At 37.0% G+C, this 19,489-nt stretch overlaps 1 protein-coding gene across 1 annotated transcript; it reads right to left on the reverse strand.

Moving 5' to 3' along the window:
- Window positions 1-18,353: 18,353 nt before the first annotated feature.
- On the reverse strand, window positions 18,354-19,283 carry LOC126966964 (uncharacterized). The gene has a single exon (XM_050811280.1). The coding sequence runs from the start codon at window positions 19,281-19,283 to the stop codon at window positions 18,354-18,356; it is 930 nt and encodes a 309-aa protein (XP_050667237.1).
- Between the last annotated feature and the right edge of the window lie 206 nt (window positions 19,284-19,489).

A 19,489-nucleotide genomic window follows, 5' to 3' on the forward strand; every position in this document is an offset into this window, starting at 1 on the left:
ACCAGCAATAGCATACAATCTCCACTAGCAATAGCTAACTATGTCAACCAGCAATAGCTTACAATCTCCACCAGCAATAGCTAACAATGTGAACCAGCAATTGCTAAAAGTCTCAGCCACCAATAGCTAACAGTGTCAACCAGCAATAGCTATAAATGGCATACAGCAATAGCTTACTATGTAAACCAGCAATTGCTTACAATATAAACCAGCAATTGCTAACAATCTCCACCAGCAATAGCCAACAATGTCAACCAGCAATAGCTTACAATCTCCACTAGCAATATCTTACAATGTGAACCAGCAATAGCTAAAAATCTCAACAAGCAATAGCTAACAATCTCAACTAGCAAAAGCTAACAATCTCAACCAGCAATAGCTAACAATGTCATCCAGCAAGTGCTAAAAATGTTAACAAGCAAATGCTAAAAATGTAAACCAGCAATAGCTTGCAATCTCAACCAGAAATTGCTAACAATCTAAACCAACAATAGCGAAAAATCTAAACCAGCAATAGCTTACAATCTCTACTAGCAATATCTTACAATGTGAATCAGCAATAGCTAACAATCTCAACAAGCAATAGCTAACAATCTCAACCAGCAATAGCTAACAATGTCAACCAGCAAAAGCTAACAATGTCATCCAGCAATAGCTAAAAATGTGAACAAGCAATTGCTAACAATGTAAACCAGCAATAGCTTGCAATCTCAACCAGCAATAGCTAACAATCTCAACCAACAATAGCTAAAAATCTAAACCAACAATAGCAAACAATCTCAACCAGCAATAGCTTACAATGTCAACCAAAAATAGCTAATATCGCAACCAGCATTCGCTAACAATCTCAACCAGCAATAGCTTACAATATCATCCAGCAATAACTAACAATATCAAACAGCAAAAGCTAACAATCCCACCCAGCAATAGCTAAAAATCTCAACCAGCAATAGCAAACAATCTAAACCAGCAATAGCTTACAATTTCATCCAGCAATAGCTAACAATGTGAACAAGCAATAGCTTACCATGTCAACCAGCAATAGGTTTAAATCTCAACCAGCAATAGCTAAAAATGTCATCCAGCAAAAGCTAACAATCTCACCCAGCAATAGCTAACAATCTCAACCAGCAATAGCTAATAATGTCATCCAGCAATAGCAAACAATCTCACGCAGCAATAGCTAACAATGTCAACCAGCAATATCTAACAATTTCATCCAGCAATAGCTAACAATCTCACCCAGCAATAGCTAACAATGTCAACCAGATATAGCTAACATCTCAACCAGCTATAGCTATCAATCTCAACCAGCAATAGCTAACCATTTCATCCAACTATAGCAAACATCTCACCCAGCAATAGCTAAAAATCTCAACCAGCAATAGCTAACAATCTCAACCAGCAATAACTAACAATTTCATCCAGCAATAACTAACAATGTCAACCAGCATAAGCTCACAATGTCAACCAGCAATAGCTAACAATCTCACCCAGCAATAGCTTGCAATCTCAATCAGCAATAGCTAACAATCTCACCCAGCAATAGCTTACAATCTCAATCAGCAATAGCTAACAATCTCACCCAGCAATAGCTTACAATCTCAATCAGCAATAGCTAACAATCTCACCCAGCAATAGCTTACAATCTCAATCAGCAATAGCTAACAATCTCAACCAGCAATAACTAACAATGTCAACCAGCACTAGCTCACAATGTCAACCAGCAATAGCTAACAATCTGCACCAGCAAAAGCTAACAATATCAAACAGCAATAGCTAACAATCTCTACCAGGAATAGCTTACAATGTGACCCAGCAATAGCTAACAGTATCAGCCAGCAATAATTAACAGTATCATCCAGCAATAGCTTACAATCTCACCCAGCAATAGCTAACAATCTCAACCAGCAATAGTTAATAATGTCATCCAGCAATAGCAAACAATCTCACGCAGCAATAGCTAACAATGTCAACCAGCAATATCTAACAATTTCATCCAGCAATAGCTAACAATCTCACCCAGCAATAGCTAACAATGTCAACCAGATATAGCTAACATCTCAACCAGCTATAGCTATCAATCTCAACCAGCAATAGCTAACCATTTCATCCAACTATAGCAAACATCTCACCCAGCAATAGCTAACAATCTCAACCAGCAATAGCTAACAATCTCAACCAGCAATAACTAACAATTTCATCCAGCAATAACTAACAATGTCAACCAGCATAAGCTCACAATGTCAACCAGCAATAGCTAACAATCTCACCCAGCAATAGCTTGCAATCTCAATCAGCAATAGCTAACAATCTCACCCAGCAATAGCTTACAATCTCAATCAGCAATAGCTAACAATCTCACCCAGCAATAGCTTACAATCTCAATCAGCAATAGCTAACAATCTCACCCAGCAATAGCTAACAATCTCAACCAGCAATAACTAACAATGTCAACCAGCACTAGCTCACAATGTCAACCAGCAATAGCTAACAATCTGCACCAGCAAAAGCTAACAATATCAAACAGCAATAGCTAACAATCTCTACCAGGAATAGCTTACAATGTGACCCAGCAATAGCTAACAGTATCAGCCAGCAATAATTAACAGTATCATCCAGCAATAGCTTACAATCTCACCCAGCAATAGCTAACAATCTCAACCAGCAATAGCTTACAATCTCAACCAGCAATAGCTTATAATTTCATGCAGCAATAGCTAACAATCTAAACCAGCTATATCTAATAATTTCATCCAGCAATAGCTAACAATCTCACCCAGCAATAGCTTACAATATCAACCAGATATAGCTAACATCCCAACCAGCTATAGCTAACAATCTCAACCAGCAATAGCTAACCATTTCATCCAGCTATAGCAAATATCTCACCCAGCAATAGCTAACAATCTTAACCAGCAATAGCTAACAATCTCACCTAACAATAGCTTACAATCTCAATCAGCAATAGCCAACAATCTCAACCAGCAATAACTAACAATTTCATCCAGCAATAACTAACAATGTCAACCAGCATTAGCTCACAATGTCAACCAGCAATAGCTAACAATTTGCACCAGCAAAAGCTTACAATTTCATCCAGCAATAGCTAACAATCTCACCCAGCAATAGCTCACAATGTCAACCAGATATAGCTAACATCTCAACCAGCTATAGCTATCAATCTCAACCAGCAATAGCTAACCATTTCATACAGCTATAGCAAACATCTCACCCAGCTATAGCTAACAATCTCAACCAGCAATAGCTAACAATCTCACCCAGCAATAACTAACAATGTCATCCAGCAAAAGCTAACAATCTCACCCAGCAATAGCTAACAATCTCAACCAGCAATAGCTAATAATATCATCCAGCAATAGCAAACAATCTCACGCAGTAATAGCTAACAATGTCAACCAGCAATATCTAACAATTTCATCCAGCAATAGCTAACAATCTCACCCAGCAATAGCTAACAATGTCAATCAGATATAGCTTACATCTCTACCAGCTATAGCTATCAATCTCAACCAGCAACAGCTAACCATTTCATCCAGCTATCTCAACCAGCAATAGTTAATAATGTCATCCAGCAATAGCAAACAATCTCACGCAGTAATAGCTAACAATTTCATCCAGCAATAGCTAACAATCTCACCCAGCAATAGCTAACAATGTCAATCAGATATAGCTTACATCTCTACCAGCTATAGCTATCAATCTCAACCAGCAATAGCTAACCATTTCATCCAGCTATAGCAAACATCTCACCCAGCAATAGCTTACATTCTCAATCAGCAATAGCTAACAATCTCACCCAGAAATAGCTTACAATCTCAATCAGCAATAGCTAACAATCTCACCCAGCAATAGCTTACAATCTCAATCAGCAATAGCTAACAATCTCACCCAGCAATAGCTAACAATCTCAACCAGCAATAACTAACAATTTCATCCAGCAATAACTAACAATGTCAACCAGCACCAGCTCACAATGTCAACCAGCAATAGCTAACAATCTGCACCAGCAAAAGCTAACAATATCAAACAGCAATAGCTAACAATCTCTACCGGGAATAGCTTATAATGTGACCCAGCAATAGCTAACAGTATCAGCCAGCAATAATTAACAGTATCATCCAGCAATAGCTTACAATCTCACCCAGCAATAGCTAACAATCTCAACCAGCAATAGCTTACAATCTCAACCAGCAATAGCTAACAATCTCAACCAGCAATAGCTTATAATTTCATTCAGCAATAGCTAACAATGTCATCCAGCAAAAGCTAACAATCTCACCCAGCAATAGCTAACAATTTCATCCAGCAATAGCTAACAATCTCACCCAGCAATAGCTAACAATGTCAATCAGATATAGCTAACATCTCAACCAGATATAGCTATCAATCTCAACCAGCAATAGCTAACCATTTCATCCAGCTATAGCAAACATCTCACCCAGCAATAGCTAACAATCTCAACCAGCAATAGCTAACAATCTCAACCAGCAATAACTAACAATTTCATCCAGCAATAACTAACAATGTCAACCACCATAAGCTCACAATGTCAACCAGCAATAGCTAACAATCTGAATCAGCAATAGCTAACAATCTCACCCAGAAATAGCTTACAATCTCAATCAGCAATAGCTAACAATCTCACCCAGCAATAGCTTACAATCTCAATCAGCAATAGCTAACAATCTCACCCAGCAATAGCTAACAATCTCAACCAGCAATAACTAACAATTTCATCCAGCAATAACTAACAATGTCAACCAGCACTAGCTCACAATGTCAACCAGCAATAGCTAACAATCTGCACCAGCAAAAGCTTACAATATCAAACAGCAATAGCTAACAATCTCTACCAGGAATAGCTTATAATGTGACCCAGCAATAGCTAACAGTATCAGCCAGCAATAATTAACAGTATCATCCAGCAATAGCTTACAATCTCACCCAGCAATAGCTAACAATCTCAACCAGCAATAGCTTACAATCTCAACCAGCAATAGCTAACAATCTCAACCAGCAATAGCTTATAATTTCATCCAGCAATAGCTAACAATCTAAACCAGCTATATCTAATAATTTCATCCAGCAATCTCACCCAGCAATAGCTAACAATATCAACCAGATATAGCTAACATCTCAACCAGCTATAGCTAACAATCTCAACCAGCAATAGCTAACCATTTCATCCAGCTATAGCAAACATCTCACCCAGCAATAGCTAACAATCTTAACCAGCAATAGCTAACAATCTCACCTAACAATAGCTTACAATCTCAATCAGCAATAGCTAACAATCTCACCCAGCAATAGCTAACAATCTCAACCAGCAATAACTAACAATTTCATCCAGCAATAACTAACAATGTCAACCAGCATTAAATCACAATGTCAACCAGCAATAGCTAACAATGTGACCCAGCAATAGCTAACAGTATCAGCCAGCAATAATTAACAGTGTCATCCAGCAATAGCTTACAATCTCACCCAGCTATAGCTAACAATCTCAACCAGCAATAGCTAACAATCTCCACTACCAATATCTTACAATGTGAACCAGCAATAGCTAAAAATCTCAACAAGCAATAGCTAACAATCTCAATCAGCAATAGCTAACAATCTCAACCAGCTATAGCTAACAATATCATCCAGCAATAGCTAACCATCTCACCCAGCAACAGCTAACAATCTCAACCAGCAATAACTAACAATGTCACCCAGCAATAACTTATAAACTCAAACAGCAATAGCTAAAAATGTCATCCAGCAATAGCTAACAATCTCACCCAGCAATATCTTACAATCTCAACCAGCAATAGCTAACAATCTTAACCAGCAATATCTAACAATTACATCCAGCAATAGCTAACAATCTCACCTCGAAATAGCTAACAATGTCAAGCAGATATAGCTAACATCTCAACCAGCTATAGCTATCAATCTCAACCAGCAATAGCTAACCATTTCATCCAGCTATAGCAAACATCTCACCCAGCAACAGCTAACAATCTGAACCAGCAATAGCTAACAATCTCACCCAGCAATAGCTTACAATCTCAATCAGCAATAGCTAACAATCTGCACCAGCAAAAGCTAACAATATCAAACAGCAATAGCTAACCATTTCATCCAGCTATAGCAAACATCTCACCCAGCAATAGCTAACAATCTTAACCAGCAATAGCTAACAATCTCACCTAACAATAGCTTACAATCTCAATCAGCAATAGCTAACAATCTCAACCAGCAATAACTAACAATTTCATCCAGCAATAACTAACAATGTCAACCAGCATTAGCTCACAATGTCAACCAGCAATAGCTAACAATTTGCACCAGCAAAAGCTAACAATTTCATCCAGCAATAGCTAACAATCTCACCCAGCAATAGCTAACAATGTCAACCAGATATAGCTAACATCTCAACCACCTATAGCTATCAATCTCAACCAGCAATAGCTAACCATTTCATACAGCTATAGCAAACATCTCACCCAGCTATAGCTAACAATCTCAACCAGCACTAGCTAACAATCTCACCCAGCAATAACTAACAATGTCATCCAGCAAAAGCTAACAATCTCACCCAGCAATACCTAACAATCTCAACCAGCAATAGCTAATAATGTCATCCAGCAATAGCAAACAATCTCACGCAGTAATAGCTAACAATGTCAACCAGCAATAGCTAACCATTTCATACAGCTATAGCAAACATCTCATACAGCTATAGCTAACAATCTCAACCAGCAATAGCTAACAATCTCACCCAGCAATAGCTAACAATGTCAATCAGATATAGCTAACATCTCAACCAGCTATAGCTATCAATCTCAACCAGCAATAGCTAACCATTTCATCCAGCTATAGCAAACATCTCACCCAGCAATAGCTAACAATCTCAACCAGCAATAGCTAACAATCTCAACCAGCAATAACTAACAATTTCATCCAGCAATAACTAACAATGTCAACCAGCATAATGCTCACAATGTCAACCAGCAATAGCTAACAATCTCAACCAGCAATAACTAACAATTTCATCCAGCAATAACTAACAATCTCAACCAGCAATAACTAACAATTTCATCCAGATATAGCTAACATCTCAACCACCTATAGCTATCAATCTCAACCAGCAATAGCTAACCATTTCATACAGCTATAGCAAACATCTCATACAGCTATAGCTAACAATCTCACCCAGAAATAGCTTACAATCTCAATCAGCAATAGCTAACAATCTCACCCAGCAATAGCTTACAATCTCAATCAGCAATAGCTAACAATCTCACCCAGCAATAGCTAACAATCTCAACCAGCAATAACTAACAATTTCATCCAGCAATAACTAACAATGTCAACCAGCACTAGCTCACAATGTCAACCAGCAATAGCTAACAATCTGCACCAGCAAAAGCTAACAATATCAAACAGCAATAGCTAACCATTTCATCCAGCTATAGCAAACATCTCACCCAGCAAAAGCTAACAATCTTAACCAGCAATAGCTAACAATCTCACCTAACAATAGCTTACAATCTCAATCAGCAATAGCTAACAATCTCAACCAGCAATAACTAACAATTTCATCCAGCAATAACTAACAATGTCAACCAGCATTAGCTCACAATGTCAACCAGCAATAGCTAACAATTTGCACCAGCAAAAGCTAACAATTTCATCCACAATAGCTAACAATCTCACCCAGCAATAGCTAACAATGTCAACCAGATATAGCTAACATCTCAACCACCTATAGCTATCAATCTCAACCAGCAATAGCTAACCATTTCATACAGCTATAGCAAACATCTCATACAGCTATAGCTAACAATCTCAACCAGCAATAGCTAACAATCTCACCCAGCAATAACTAACAATGTCATCCAGCAAAAGCTAACAATCTCACCCAGCAATAGCTAACAATCTCAACCAGCAATAGCTAATAATATCATCCAGCAATAGCAAACAATCTCACGCAGTAATAGCTAACAATGTCAACCAGCAATAGCTAACCATTTCATACAGCTATAGCAAACATCTCATACAGCTATAGCTAACAATCTCAACCAGCAATAGCTAACAATCTCAACCAGCAATAACTAACAATTTCATCCAGCAATAGCTAATAATATCATCCAGCAATAGCAAACAATCTCACGCAGTAATAGCTAACAATGTCAACCAGCAATAGCTAACCATTTCATACAGCTATAGCTAACATCTCAACCACCTATAGCTATCAATCTCAACCAGCAATAGCTAACCATTTCATACAGCTATAGCAAACATCTCATACAGCTATAGCTAACAATCTCAACCAGCAATAGCTAACAATCTCAACCAGCAATAACTAACAATTTCATCCAGCAATAACTAACAATGTCAACCAGCATAAGCTCACAATGTCAACCAGCAATAGCTAACAATCTCACCCAGCAATAGCTTACAATCTCAATCAGCAATAGCTAACAATCTCACCCAGAAATAGCTTACAATCTCAATCAGCAATAGCTAACAATCTCACCCAGCAATAGCTTACAATCTCAATCAGCAATAGCTAACAATCTCACCCAGCAATAGCTAACAATCTCAACCAGCAATAACTCACAATTTCATCCAGCAATAACTAAAAATGTCAACCAGCATTAGCTCACAATGTCAACCAGCAATAGCTAACAATCTGCACCAGCAAAAGCTAACAATATCAAACAGCAATAGCTAACCATCTCTACCAGGAATAGCTTATAATGTGACCCAGCAATAGCTAACAGTATCAGCCAGCAATAATTAACAGTATCATCCAGCAATAGCTTACAATCTCACCCAGCAATAGCTAACAATCTCAACCAGCAATAGCTTACAATCTCAACCAGCAATAGCTAACAATCTCAACCAGCAATAGCTTATAATTTCATCCAGCAATAGCTAACAATCTAAACCAGCTATATCTTATAATTTCATCCAGCAATAGCTAACAATCTCACCCAGCAATAGCTAACAATATCAACCAGATATAGCTAACAATCTCACCCAGAAATAGCTTACAATCTCAATCAGCAATAGCTAACAATCTCACCCAGCAATAGCTTACAATCTCAATCAGCAATAGCTAACAATCTCACCCAGCAATAGCTAACAATCTCAACCAGCAATAACTAACAATTTCATCCAGCAATATCTAACAATGTCAACCAGCACTAGCTCACAATGTCAACCAGCAATAGCTTACAATCTGCACCAGCAAAAGCTAACAATATCAAACAACAATAGCTAACAGTGTCATCCAGCAATAGCTTACAATCTCACCCAGCTATAGCTAACAATCTCAACCAGCAATAGCTAACAATCTCCACTACCAATATCTTACAATGTGAACCAGCAATAGCTAAAAATCTCAACAAGCAATAGCTAACAATCTCAATCAGCAATAGCTAACAATCTCAACCAGCTATAGCTAACAATATCATCCAGCAATAGCTAACCATCTCACCCAGCAACAGCTAACAATCTCAACCAGCAATAACTAACAATGTCACCCAGCAATAACTTACAAACTCAAACAGCAATAGCTAACAATGTCATCCAGCAATAGCTAACAATCTCACCCAGCAATATCTTACAATCTCAACCAGCAATAGCTAACAATCTAAACCAGCAATATCTAACAATTACATCCAGCAATAGCTAACAATCTCACCCAGAAATAGCTAACAATGTCAAGCAGATATAGCTAACATCTCAACCAGCTATAGCTATCAATCTCAACCAGCAATAGCTAACCATTTCATCCAGCTATAGCAAAATCTCACCTAGCAATAGCTAACAATCTGAACCAGCAATAGCTAACAATCTCACCCAGCAATAGCTTACAATCACAATCAGCAATAGCTAACAATCTCACCCAGCAAAAGCTAACAATCTCAACCAGCAATAAGTAACAATTTCATCCAGCAATAACTAACAATGTTAACCAGCATTAGCTCACAATATCAACCGGCAATAGCTAACAATCTGCACCAGCAAAAGCTAACAATATCAAACAGCAATAGCTAACAATCTCTACCAGCAATAGCTTACAATGTGACCCAGCAATAGCTAACAGTATCAGCCAGCAATAATTTACAGTGTCATCCAGCAATTGCTTAAAATCTCACCCAGCTATAGCTAACAATCTCAACCAGCAATAGCTAACAATCTCAACCAGCAAAAGCTAACAATCTCAACCAGCAATAGCTTACAATTTCATCCAGAAATAGCTTACAATGTGAACAAGTAAAAGCTTACAATGTCAACTAGCAATAGCTTGAATACTCAACCAGCAATAGCTAACAATGTCATCCAGCAAAGCTAACAATCGCACCCAACAATTGCTAACAATCTCAACCAGCAATAGCTAATAATGTCATCCGGCAATAACTAACAATCTCATGCAGCAATAGCAAAAAATGTCAACCGTCATCATAACAGTGTCATCCAGCAATAGCTTACAATGTCAACCAGCAATAGCTTACAATATCAACCAGCAATTGCTAACATTCTCTACCAGTAATAGCTAATAATGTCGACCAGCAATAGCTTACAATCTCCACTAGCAATATCTTACAATGTAAACCAGAAAAAGCTAAAAATCTCAACAAGCAAGAGCTAACAATCTCAACCAGCAATAGCTAACAATCTCAAGCAGCATGAGCTTACAATGTCATCCAGCAATAGCTAAAAATGTTAAACAGCAATTGCTAAAAATGTAAACCAGCAATAGCTTGCAATCTCAACCAGCAATAGCTAACAATCTCAACCAGCAATAGCTAACAATCTCAAGTAGCTAACAATGTCATCCAGCAATAGCTAAAAATGTGAACAAGCAATTGCTAACAATGTAAACCAGCAATAGCTTGCAATCTCAACCAGCAATAGCTAACAATCTCAACCAACAATAGCTAAAAATCTCAACCAACAATAGCAAACAATCTCAACCAGCAATAGCTTACAATGTCAAGCAAAAATAGCTAATATCTCAACCAGCATTCGCTAACAATCTCAACCAGCAATAGCTTACAATTTCATCCAGCAATAACTAACAATATCAAACAGCAAAAGCTAACAATCTCAGCCAGCAATAGCTAAAAATCTCAACCAGCTAACAAAATCATCTCTGTCAGCAGACGATCTAAACCAGCAATAGCATACAATTTCATCCAGCAATAGCTAACAATGTGAACAAGCAATAGCTTACAATGTCAACAAGCAATATCTTGAAATCTCAACCAGCAAAAGCTAACAATGTCATCCAGCAAAAGCTAACAATCTCACCCAGCAATAGCTAACAATCTCAACCAACAATAGCAAAAAATCTCAACCTGCAATAGCTTACAATATCTACTAGCAATATCTTACAATGTGAATCAGCAATAGCTAACAATCTCAACAAGCAATAGCTAACAATCACAACAAGCAATAGCTAACAATCTCAACCAGCAATAGCTAACAATGTCAACCAGCAATAGCTAACAATGTCATCCAGCAATAGCTTAAAATGTGAACAAGCAATTGCTAACAATGTAAACCAGCAATAGCTTGCAATCTAAACCAGCAATAGCTAACAATCTCAACCAACAATAGCTAAAAATCTAAACCAACAATAGCAAACAATCTCAACCAGCAATAGCTTACAATGTCAACCAAAAATAGCTAATATCTCAACCAGCATTCGCTTACAATTTCAACCAGAAATACCTAACAATTTCTTCCAGCAATAACTAACAATTTCAACCAGCAATAGCTTACAATATCACCCAGCAATAACTAACAATATCAAACAGCAAAAGCTAACAATCCCACCCAGCAATAGCTAAAAATCTCAACCAGCAATAGCAAACAATCTAAACGAGTAATAGCTTACAATTTCATCCAGCAATAGCTAACAATGTGAACAAGCAATAGCTTACAATGTCAACCAGCAATAGCTAACAATCTCACCCAGCAATAGCTAACAATGTCATCCATAAAAGCTAACAATCTCACCCAGCAATACCTAACAATCTCAACCAGCAATAGCTAATAATGTCATCCAGCAATAGCTAAAAATCTCACCCAGCAATAGCTAACAATGTCAACCAGCAATAGCTAACCATTTCATCCAGCTATAGCAAACATCTCACCCAGCTATAGCTAACAATCTCAACCAGCAATAGCTAACCATTTCATCCAGCTATAGCAAACATCTCACCCAGCAATAGCTAACAATCTCAACCAGCAATAGCTAACAATCTCACCCAGCAATAACTTACAATATCAACCAGCATTAGCTCACAATGTCAACCAGCAACAGCTAACAATCTCACCCAGCAATAGCTTACAATCTCAATCAGCAATAGCTAACAATCTCAACCAGCAATAACAAGAATTTCATCCAGCAATAACTAACAATGTCAACCAGCATTAGCTCACAATGTCAACCAGCAATAGCTTACAATCTGCACCAACTAAAGCTAACAATATCAAACAGCAATAGCTAACAATCTCTACCAGGAATAGCTTACAACGTGACCTAGCAATAGCTAACAGTATCAGCCAGCAATAATTAACAGTATCATCCAGCAATAGCTTACAATCTAACCCAGCAATAGCTTACAATCTCAGCCAGCAATAGCTAACAATCTCAACCAGCAATAGATAACAATCTCAACCAGCAATAGCTTACAATTTCATCCAGCAATAGCTAACAATCTAATCCAGCTATATCTAACAATATGAACCAGATATAGCTAACATCTCAACCAGCTATAGCTAACAATCTCAACCAGCAACAGCTAACCATTTCATCCAGCTATAGCAAACATCTCATCAGCAATAGCTAACAATCTCAATCAGCAATAGCTAACAATCTCACCCAACAATAGCTTACAATCTCAATCAGCAATAGCTAACAATATCACCCAGCAATAGCTAACAATCTCAACCAGCAATAACTAACAATTTCATCTAGCAATAACTAACAATGACAACCAGCATTAGTTCACAATGTCAACCAGCAATAGCTGACAATCTCCACCAGCAATAGCTAACATTCTCAACCAGCAATAGCTATTAATCTCAACCAGCAAAAACTAACTATGTCAACCAGCAATAGCTAACAATGTCATCCAGCAAAAGCTAACAATCTCACCCAGCAATAGCTAACAATCTAAACCAGCAATAGCTAACAATGTCATCAATTAATAACCAACAATCTCATCCAGCAATAGCTAGCAATCTCACCCAGCAATAGCTTACAATGTCAACCAGCAAACGCATACAATCTCCACCAGCAATAGCTAACTATGTCAACCAGCAATAGCTTACAATCTCCACCAGCAATAGCTAACAATGTGAACCAGCAATTGCTAACAGTCTCAGCCACCAATAGCTAACAGTTTCAACCAGCAATAGCTATCAATGTCATACAGCAATAGCTTACAATGTCAACCAGTAATAGCTTACAATATAAACCAGCAATTGCTAACAATCTCCTCCAGCAATAGCTAACAATGTCAACCAGCAATAGCTTACAATCTCCACTAGCAATATCTTACAATGTGAACCAGCAATAGCTAAAAATCTCAACATGCAATAGCTAACAATCTCAACCAGCAATAGCTAACAATCTCAACCAGCAATAGCTAACAATGTCATCCAGCAAAAGCTAAAAATGTTAACAAGCAATTGCTAAAACGTAAACCAGCAATAGCTTGCAATCTCAACCAGCTATTGCTAACAATCTCAACCAACAATAGCAATAAATCTCAACCGGCAATAGCTTACGATCTCTACTAGCAATATCTTACAATGTGAATCAGCAATAGCTAACAATCTCAACAAGCAATAGCTAACAATCTCCACCAGCAATAGCTAACAATGTCAACCAGCAATAGCTAACAATGTCATCCAGCAATAGCTAAAAATGTGAACAAGCAATCGCTAACAATGTAAACCAGCAATAGCTTGCAATCTCAACCAGCAATAGCTAACAATCTCAACCAACAATAGCTAAAAGTCTAAACCAACAATAGCAAAAAATCTCAACCAGCAATTGCTTACAATGTCAACCAAAAATAGCTAATATCTCGACCAGCATTCGCTAACAATCTCAACCAGCAATAGCTAATAATTTCATCCAGCAATAACTTACAATATCAACCAGCAATAGCTTACAATATCATCCAGCAATAACTAACAATGTGAACAAGCAATAGCTTACAATGTCAACCAGCAATAGCTTGAAATCTCAACCAGCAATAGCTAACAATGTCATCCAGCAAAAGCTAACAATCTCACCCAGCAATAGCTAACAATCTAAACCAACAATAGCTAACTATGTCAACCAGCAATAGCTTTCAATCTCTACTAGCAATATCTTACAATGTCAACCAGGAATAGCTAACAATGTCAACCAGCAATAGCTGACAATCTCCACCAGAAATAGTTGACAATGTGAACCAGCAATAGCTAACAGTCTCAGCCAGCAATAATTAACAGTGTCATCCAGCTATAGCTAACAATCTCACCCAGCAACAGCTAACAGTGTCAACCAGAAATAGCTAATATCTCAACCAGCAATAGCTAACAATATCATCCAGCAATTCCTAACAATGTCATCCAGTAATATCTAAAAATATCACCCAGCAATAGCTAACAATCTCGACCAGCTATAGCTAATAATCTCAACCAGCAAAAGCTAACAATGTCATCTAGCAATAGCTAACAACGTCAACCAGAAATTGCTAACATTTCAACCAGCAATAGCTTACAATGTCATCCAGCAAAAGCTAACAATCTCACCCAGTAATAGCTAACAATCTCAACCAGCAATAGCTTATAATTTTATTTTATTTTATTTTATTTTCATAGAGTGGCTAACAGCCGTCAATACAAAAACATATATCTACATGTTTATATATAGGCCAATTAAAAGCCTCCACATATAGGTATTAAATAGTATTTTTTTTACGTTTTTACAAATGCTTAAACTAATTAAAGGCATTACTATGTACTAGTTAACTACGATTTTTTGCAATTTAAATTGACTTAAAGTATACATATATTATGTTGTCATTGTATTACTTTTCTGTGACTTGCAAATAATCTTGTATAATATGTTTCTTAACACTACCTAAACTGGAACAAAAAAGATCTATTTCGGATGATTTTAGTTTGTTAAAATTATACGAAGTACGTGGTATAAAGGAGTGTGATCTATAGTTTGTGCGCATGAGTGGAATATGGAGGAGATTCTTTTTTCTAGAATGTTGGTACGGTATATTGAGGTTTATTTTAGATAACAAGGTTGGACTGTCAATCTTACCCTGAGCAATTTTCATAATAGTCGTAATATCAGCCATGGATCTACGGAGTGTTAATGGTAGGAGATGAAATCGAGTACACCGAGTCTTGTAATCTGTTTTGGGAATTCTGAACTTATAATTTAAAAATCTCGTAAATTTTTTCTGTATTTGTTCAATTCTTTTACTATGTATCATATATACCGGATTCCAGATTTGACTAGCATACTCTAAATGACTACGAACATAAGCGCAAAAAATAATTTTTAATGTTTTCATTCTCTTGAAGCAGTTCGCTGAACGTATTATAAACCCAAGTGCTTGTGATGCCTTATTTGCAATATTGTCGATGTGACATTCGTAAGTTAGCTTGCAGTCAAGAGCTACACCTAGATCTGTGACACAATCGACCCGCAATAGAAATTGATTATTTATAGTATAATTAAATTTGATGATTAGCTTTTTACGGGAAAAACTTATAAAAAGACATTTAGGTATATTAAGCCAAAGCTTATTATTACTACAATATGTTGCTAGTCTATTGAGATCTTCCTGAAGGAGATCAACGTCATAGATATCGTTGATAGGCCGAAATATCTTCATGTCGTCAGCGAAAAGTAAATAATTGGAATGATGAAAGCATGTATCGATGTCATTTATGAAACAGATAAATAATAAAGGACCTAGGAGTGAGCCCTGAGGAACTCCAGAAGGTATCGTGATCCATGAGGAGGTGTAGCCATTTAAAACAACTGCCTGAGTTCTGTTTTTTACGTACGAACTTAACCATCTAAATAAGTTACCCCTAATACCAAGACCAGCAAGTTTTTGAAGAAGGATTCTATGATCTATGCGGTCGAAAGCTTTGGTGTAATCTGTATACACAACGTCAATTTGTTGACCGCCGTCCATGCAATCAGTTAAGAAGTCAGTGAAAACAAGTAAATTAGTAACCGTTGATCTTCCTTTTATAAAACCATGCTGTTGTTGGTTTAACACATTTTTAAGGCTAGGGTAAAGTTGATTATAGATGATGCGCTCAAACACTTTGGCAAGAAGACATAATTTTGAAATCGGTCGATAGTTTTCCACTTTGTCTTTCTGACCTTTTTTATGTATAGGTGATATGAATGCCGCCTTCCACCTGATCGGCATGATACCTTCATTAATTGATCTCTTAAAAAGCAAGGTGACAGGTAATGCCAATACTTCAGAACATTTGACGAGGAACAGTGCTGGTAAACTATCTGGCCCAGGTGATTTATTTAGATCAAGTGATTTTAAGAGCTTTTCTATTTGTTTATTATCAATTTCGATAGAACTTATATTACTAATAATAGATTCATCTGAACAATTATAGGATTTGGATGTGGTAGTGGATTCTTGGAAAGTCGAATAAAAATATCTTGAGAAAAGCTCACAAATGTCCTGTCCTTTATTGCCTTCAGTGTCTCCATAGATCATATTAGATGGTATATTTGAACAATTACGTTTACTTTTCATAAAGGACCAAAATGCCTTGGGATTATTAGATATATCATTTTCAATTTTACTAATGTAGTGATCAAAACAACTACGCTCAATAACTTTAGCCCTGTCTCTAAGTAGGTGGAAAGTATGTAAGTCATTGAGATTATGATATATTTTATATTTCACAAGATATTTATTTTTCTCTTTGAGGATTTTAATTAAGGCCGCGTTATACCAAATTGGATATTTATTATTTTTAATGATCCGTTTCGGCACGTGATGGTTTCTTATATCATAAACTATTGAATAAAAATGATTAACGGCATCATCCACAGAGTTTTGAGTAAGAATATTAATCCAGTCAATCTGACTTAGTTCCGCACTCATCTCCTCAAAATTACCTTTGTTATAGTTAAAAATTGTCCGCTCAGCTGGTTTCAAGTGTGGTATATATGAAAAGTTAAAGTGCACAATTAATGACTTATGATAGGGATCTTCTGGTACTAACGGATCAGTGCATGCTGACACAGTGAGCTCATTGTTACTTAAAACTAAATCTAATAATTTGCCAAATGCATTATAATTACTATTAAATTGTCTAAGTCCACACAGACTGAGTGTATCTACGAATTGCAAAATGTGGGACGTGGTTGGTGCAATTGGAATTAAGTAAGTTTCGCATGGAACCCACGATATGGAGCTCATGTTGAAATCTCCCATAAACTTATCAAGCGGATTGTTATTAATCAAAGATGTTAGTTTACATAGAAAATTGTTAAGCTGAGTAGCAAAATTATTCCCAAGGTTCTGTTCGCAGAGATAGAGAGTACATATGTGTATTTTAAATGTTGTTCTCGGACTAGATGCAGTTATCAACAGTGTAACCCACACATCCTCGGCACACGACTGCCATTCAATTCTGGGCGTAGCCAACAGATCACGTCTAATGGCTACAAGGACACCACCTCCACGTGATTGCCCTTGTGCTAAGTAATCACGGTCACGCCGAAAGACTAAATACCTACTATCAAATAGCTCACTGTCAGAGATTGATTCAGTCAGCCATGTTTCAGTGAGTGTTATCACATCATGATCGCTCAAAGACATATTTCTTGAGAATACCTCTGTTTTAGTTCGTAACCCCCGTACATTTTGGTGATAAATACTAAGATTAAACACTGTTACCGAAAAGACAATTTCTAAATAGATCAATGATATACTGGAACAAATCATTTGTATACCGAACCATATACTCCATATACCAGTCAGCGCTACCCGAAATAGATAAATAACAAATACAAATATACTCATGAACAACAATAAACATAATTATCAGCAAATGGAAAAAGCACGCAGTAACTTTTTTAGCGTAGTAATGACATATTCTATAAATACTACAAATAATACTAAAAGCAGATACAATAGTAATGCCAATAGCATAAATAATAACATGTTTAAGTATGGTAGAAGAAATACAAGTAATGTAAAATATTAAAATAAAAAATCTTATAAGTAAAATAAGTAATTCTGGCAGTATTATTATCGTATCTTTTGAATATCCTGTTCTCTTTGTATGGTAAAAGATTTTGAAGTAGAGTCGCGCCGAACAAAAATTCTTGAATGTTTGACCCACACGAACTGAAAATTATGTTGCGAGGCGAGTGCTTTAGTTTTCGTAAGCAGCATTTTGTTTCTAGTGGTGAGGTGGTCATTTACAAAAATTTTTCCAGATCCAGAAATCTCAATATCCTGAGGTGTGAGACGGTCTTTAACGGAGCGTGCAGCAGCAACAAAATTTTCTTTGCTATACCGGTTTGTGAATGATAGTACTATATTCTTGACGTTGTTGGTGCCTGTGTGAACTCTATGTACAAAGTTTATTTGATCTTTAGATACAGGACATGAGATCTTATTACCAATTTTATTAACTACATCAAAAAGATTTTCTTTGTCTGTGATTGGTACGCCTTTTATCTCCACATTGTTAGAGCGAAGCCATTGATCTTTGTCAGCAAGCTCTTCCTCCAGTTTGGTCACCAGAACCTTGAGTGGTTGCAAACATTCTTGATCCTTCTCTACCCTGGCGATATTTGCTTCAAGTGACGAGATTTTCTTTGAATATTCAGAAGCAGAGGCTTTAAGGTCACTAAGCTCTTTTTTTACGACCTGCATATCCGCTACAAGGCTGGAGAGTGGCGCCAGTTTTAAATTGATGCTTGTTAGTTCCTGCATGATGGTTTCCAAGCTTATCGATGATGGCGATATCGGTGAAGAAACTGGGGTAGGAGTCACAACACTTAAATTGCCTGGGTTTTTACAAGCCGGACACCGCCAAGATGCCTGCCGATCACCGAATCTGCGATAGCCGCGTTCTGTAATTCCAGAGCATTCAAAGTCATACTGTTTCGTGCATACTGAACATTTTATCGTTTCTGTTGCTTCATCTCCGCAGCGACTACAGGTCATCATTTTTAGAAAATAATAATACTTTGACTATATTTATATATATGTATGCCTGTAATACGCAGAAAATAATAAAGCAACGGTGAGAAAGTACTTCAATAATTCACGGTCTATGAATGGATGCCGTGAGTACACAATGCATACAAGTTAGCACAAGATATGTTCGCAGTACTTATTTAAGCGATTCTGGCTCAATACAGTGGCAGTTGGTA

Source organism: Leptidea sinapis, chromosome 11 (genome assembly GCF_905404315.1).
Source record: "Leptidea sinapis chromosome 11, ilLepSina1.1, whole genome shotgun sequence".
Taxonomy (NCBI): Eukaryota; Metazoa; Arthropoda; class Insecta; order Lepidoptera; family Pieridae; genus Leptidea; species Leptidea sinapis.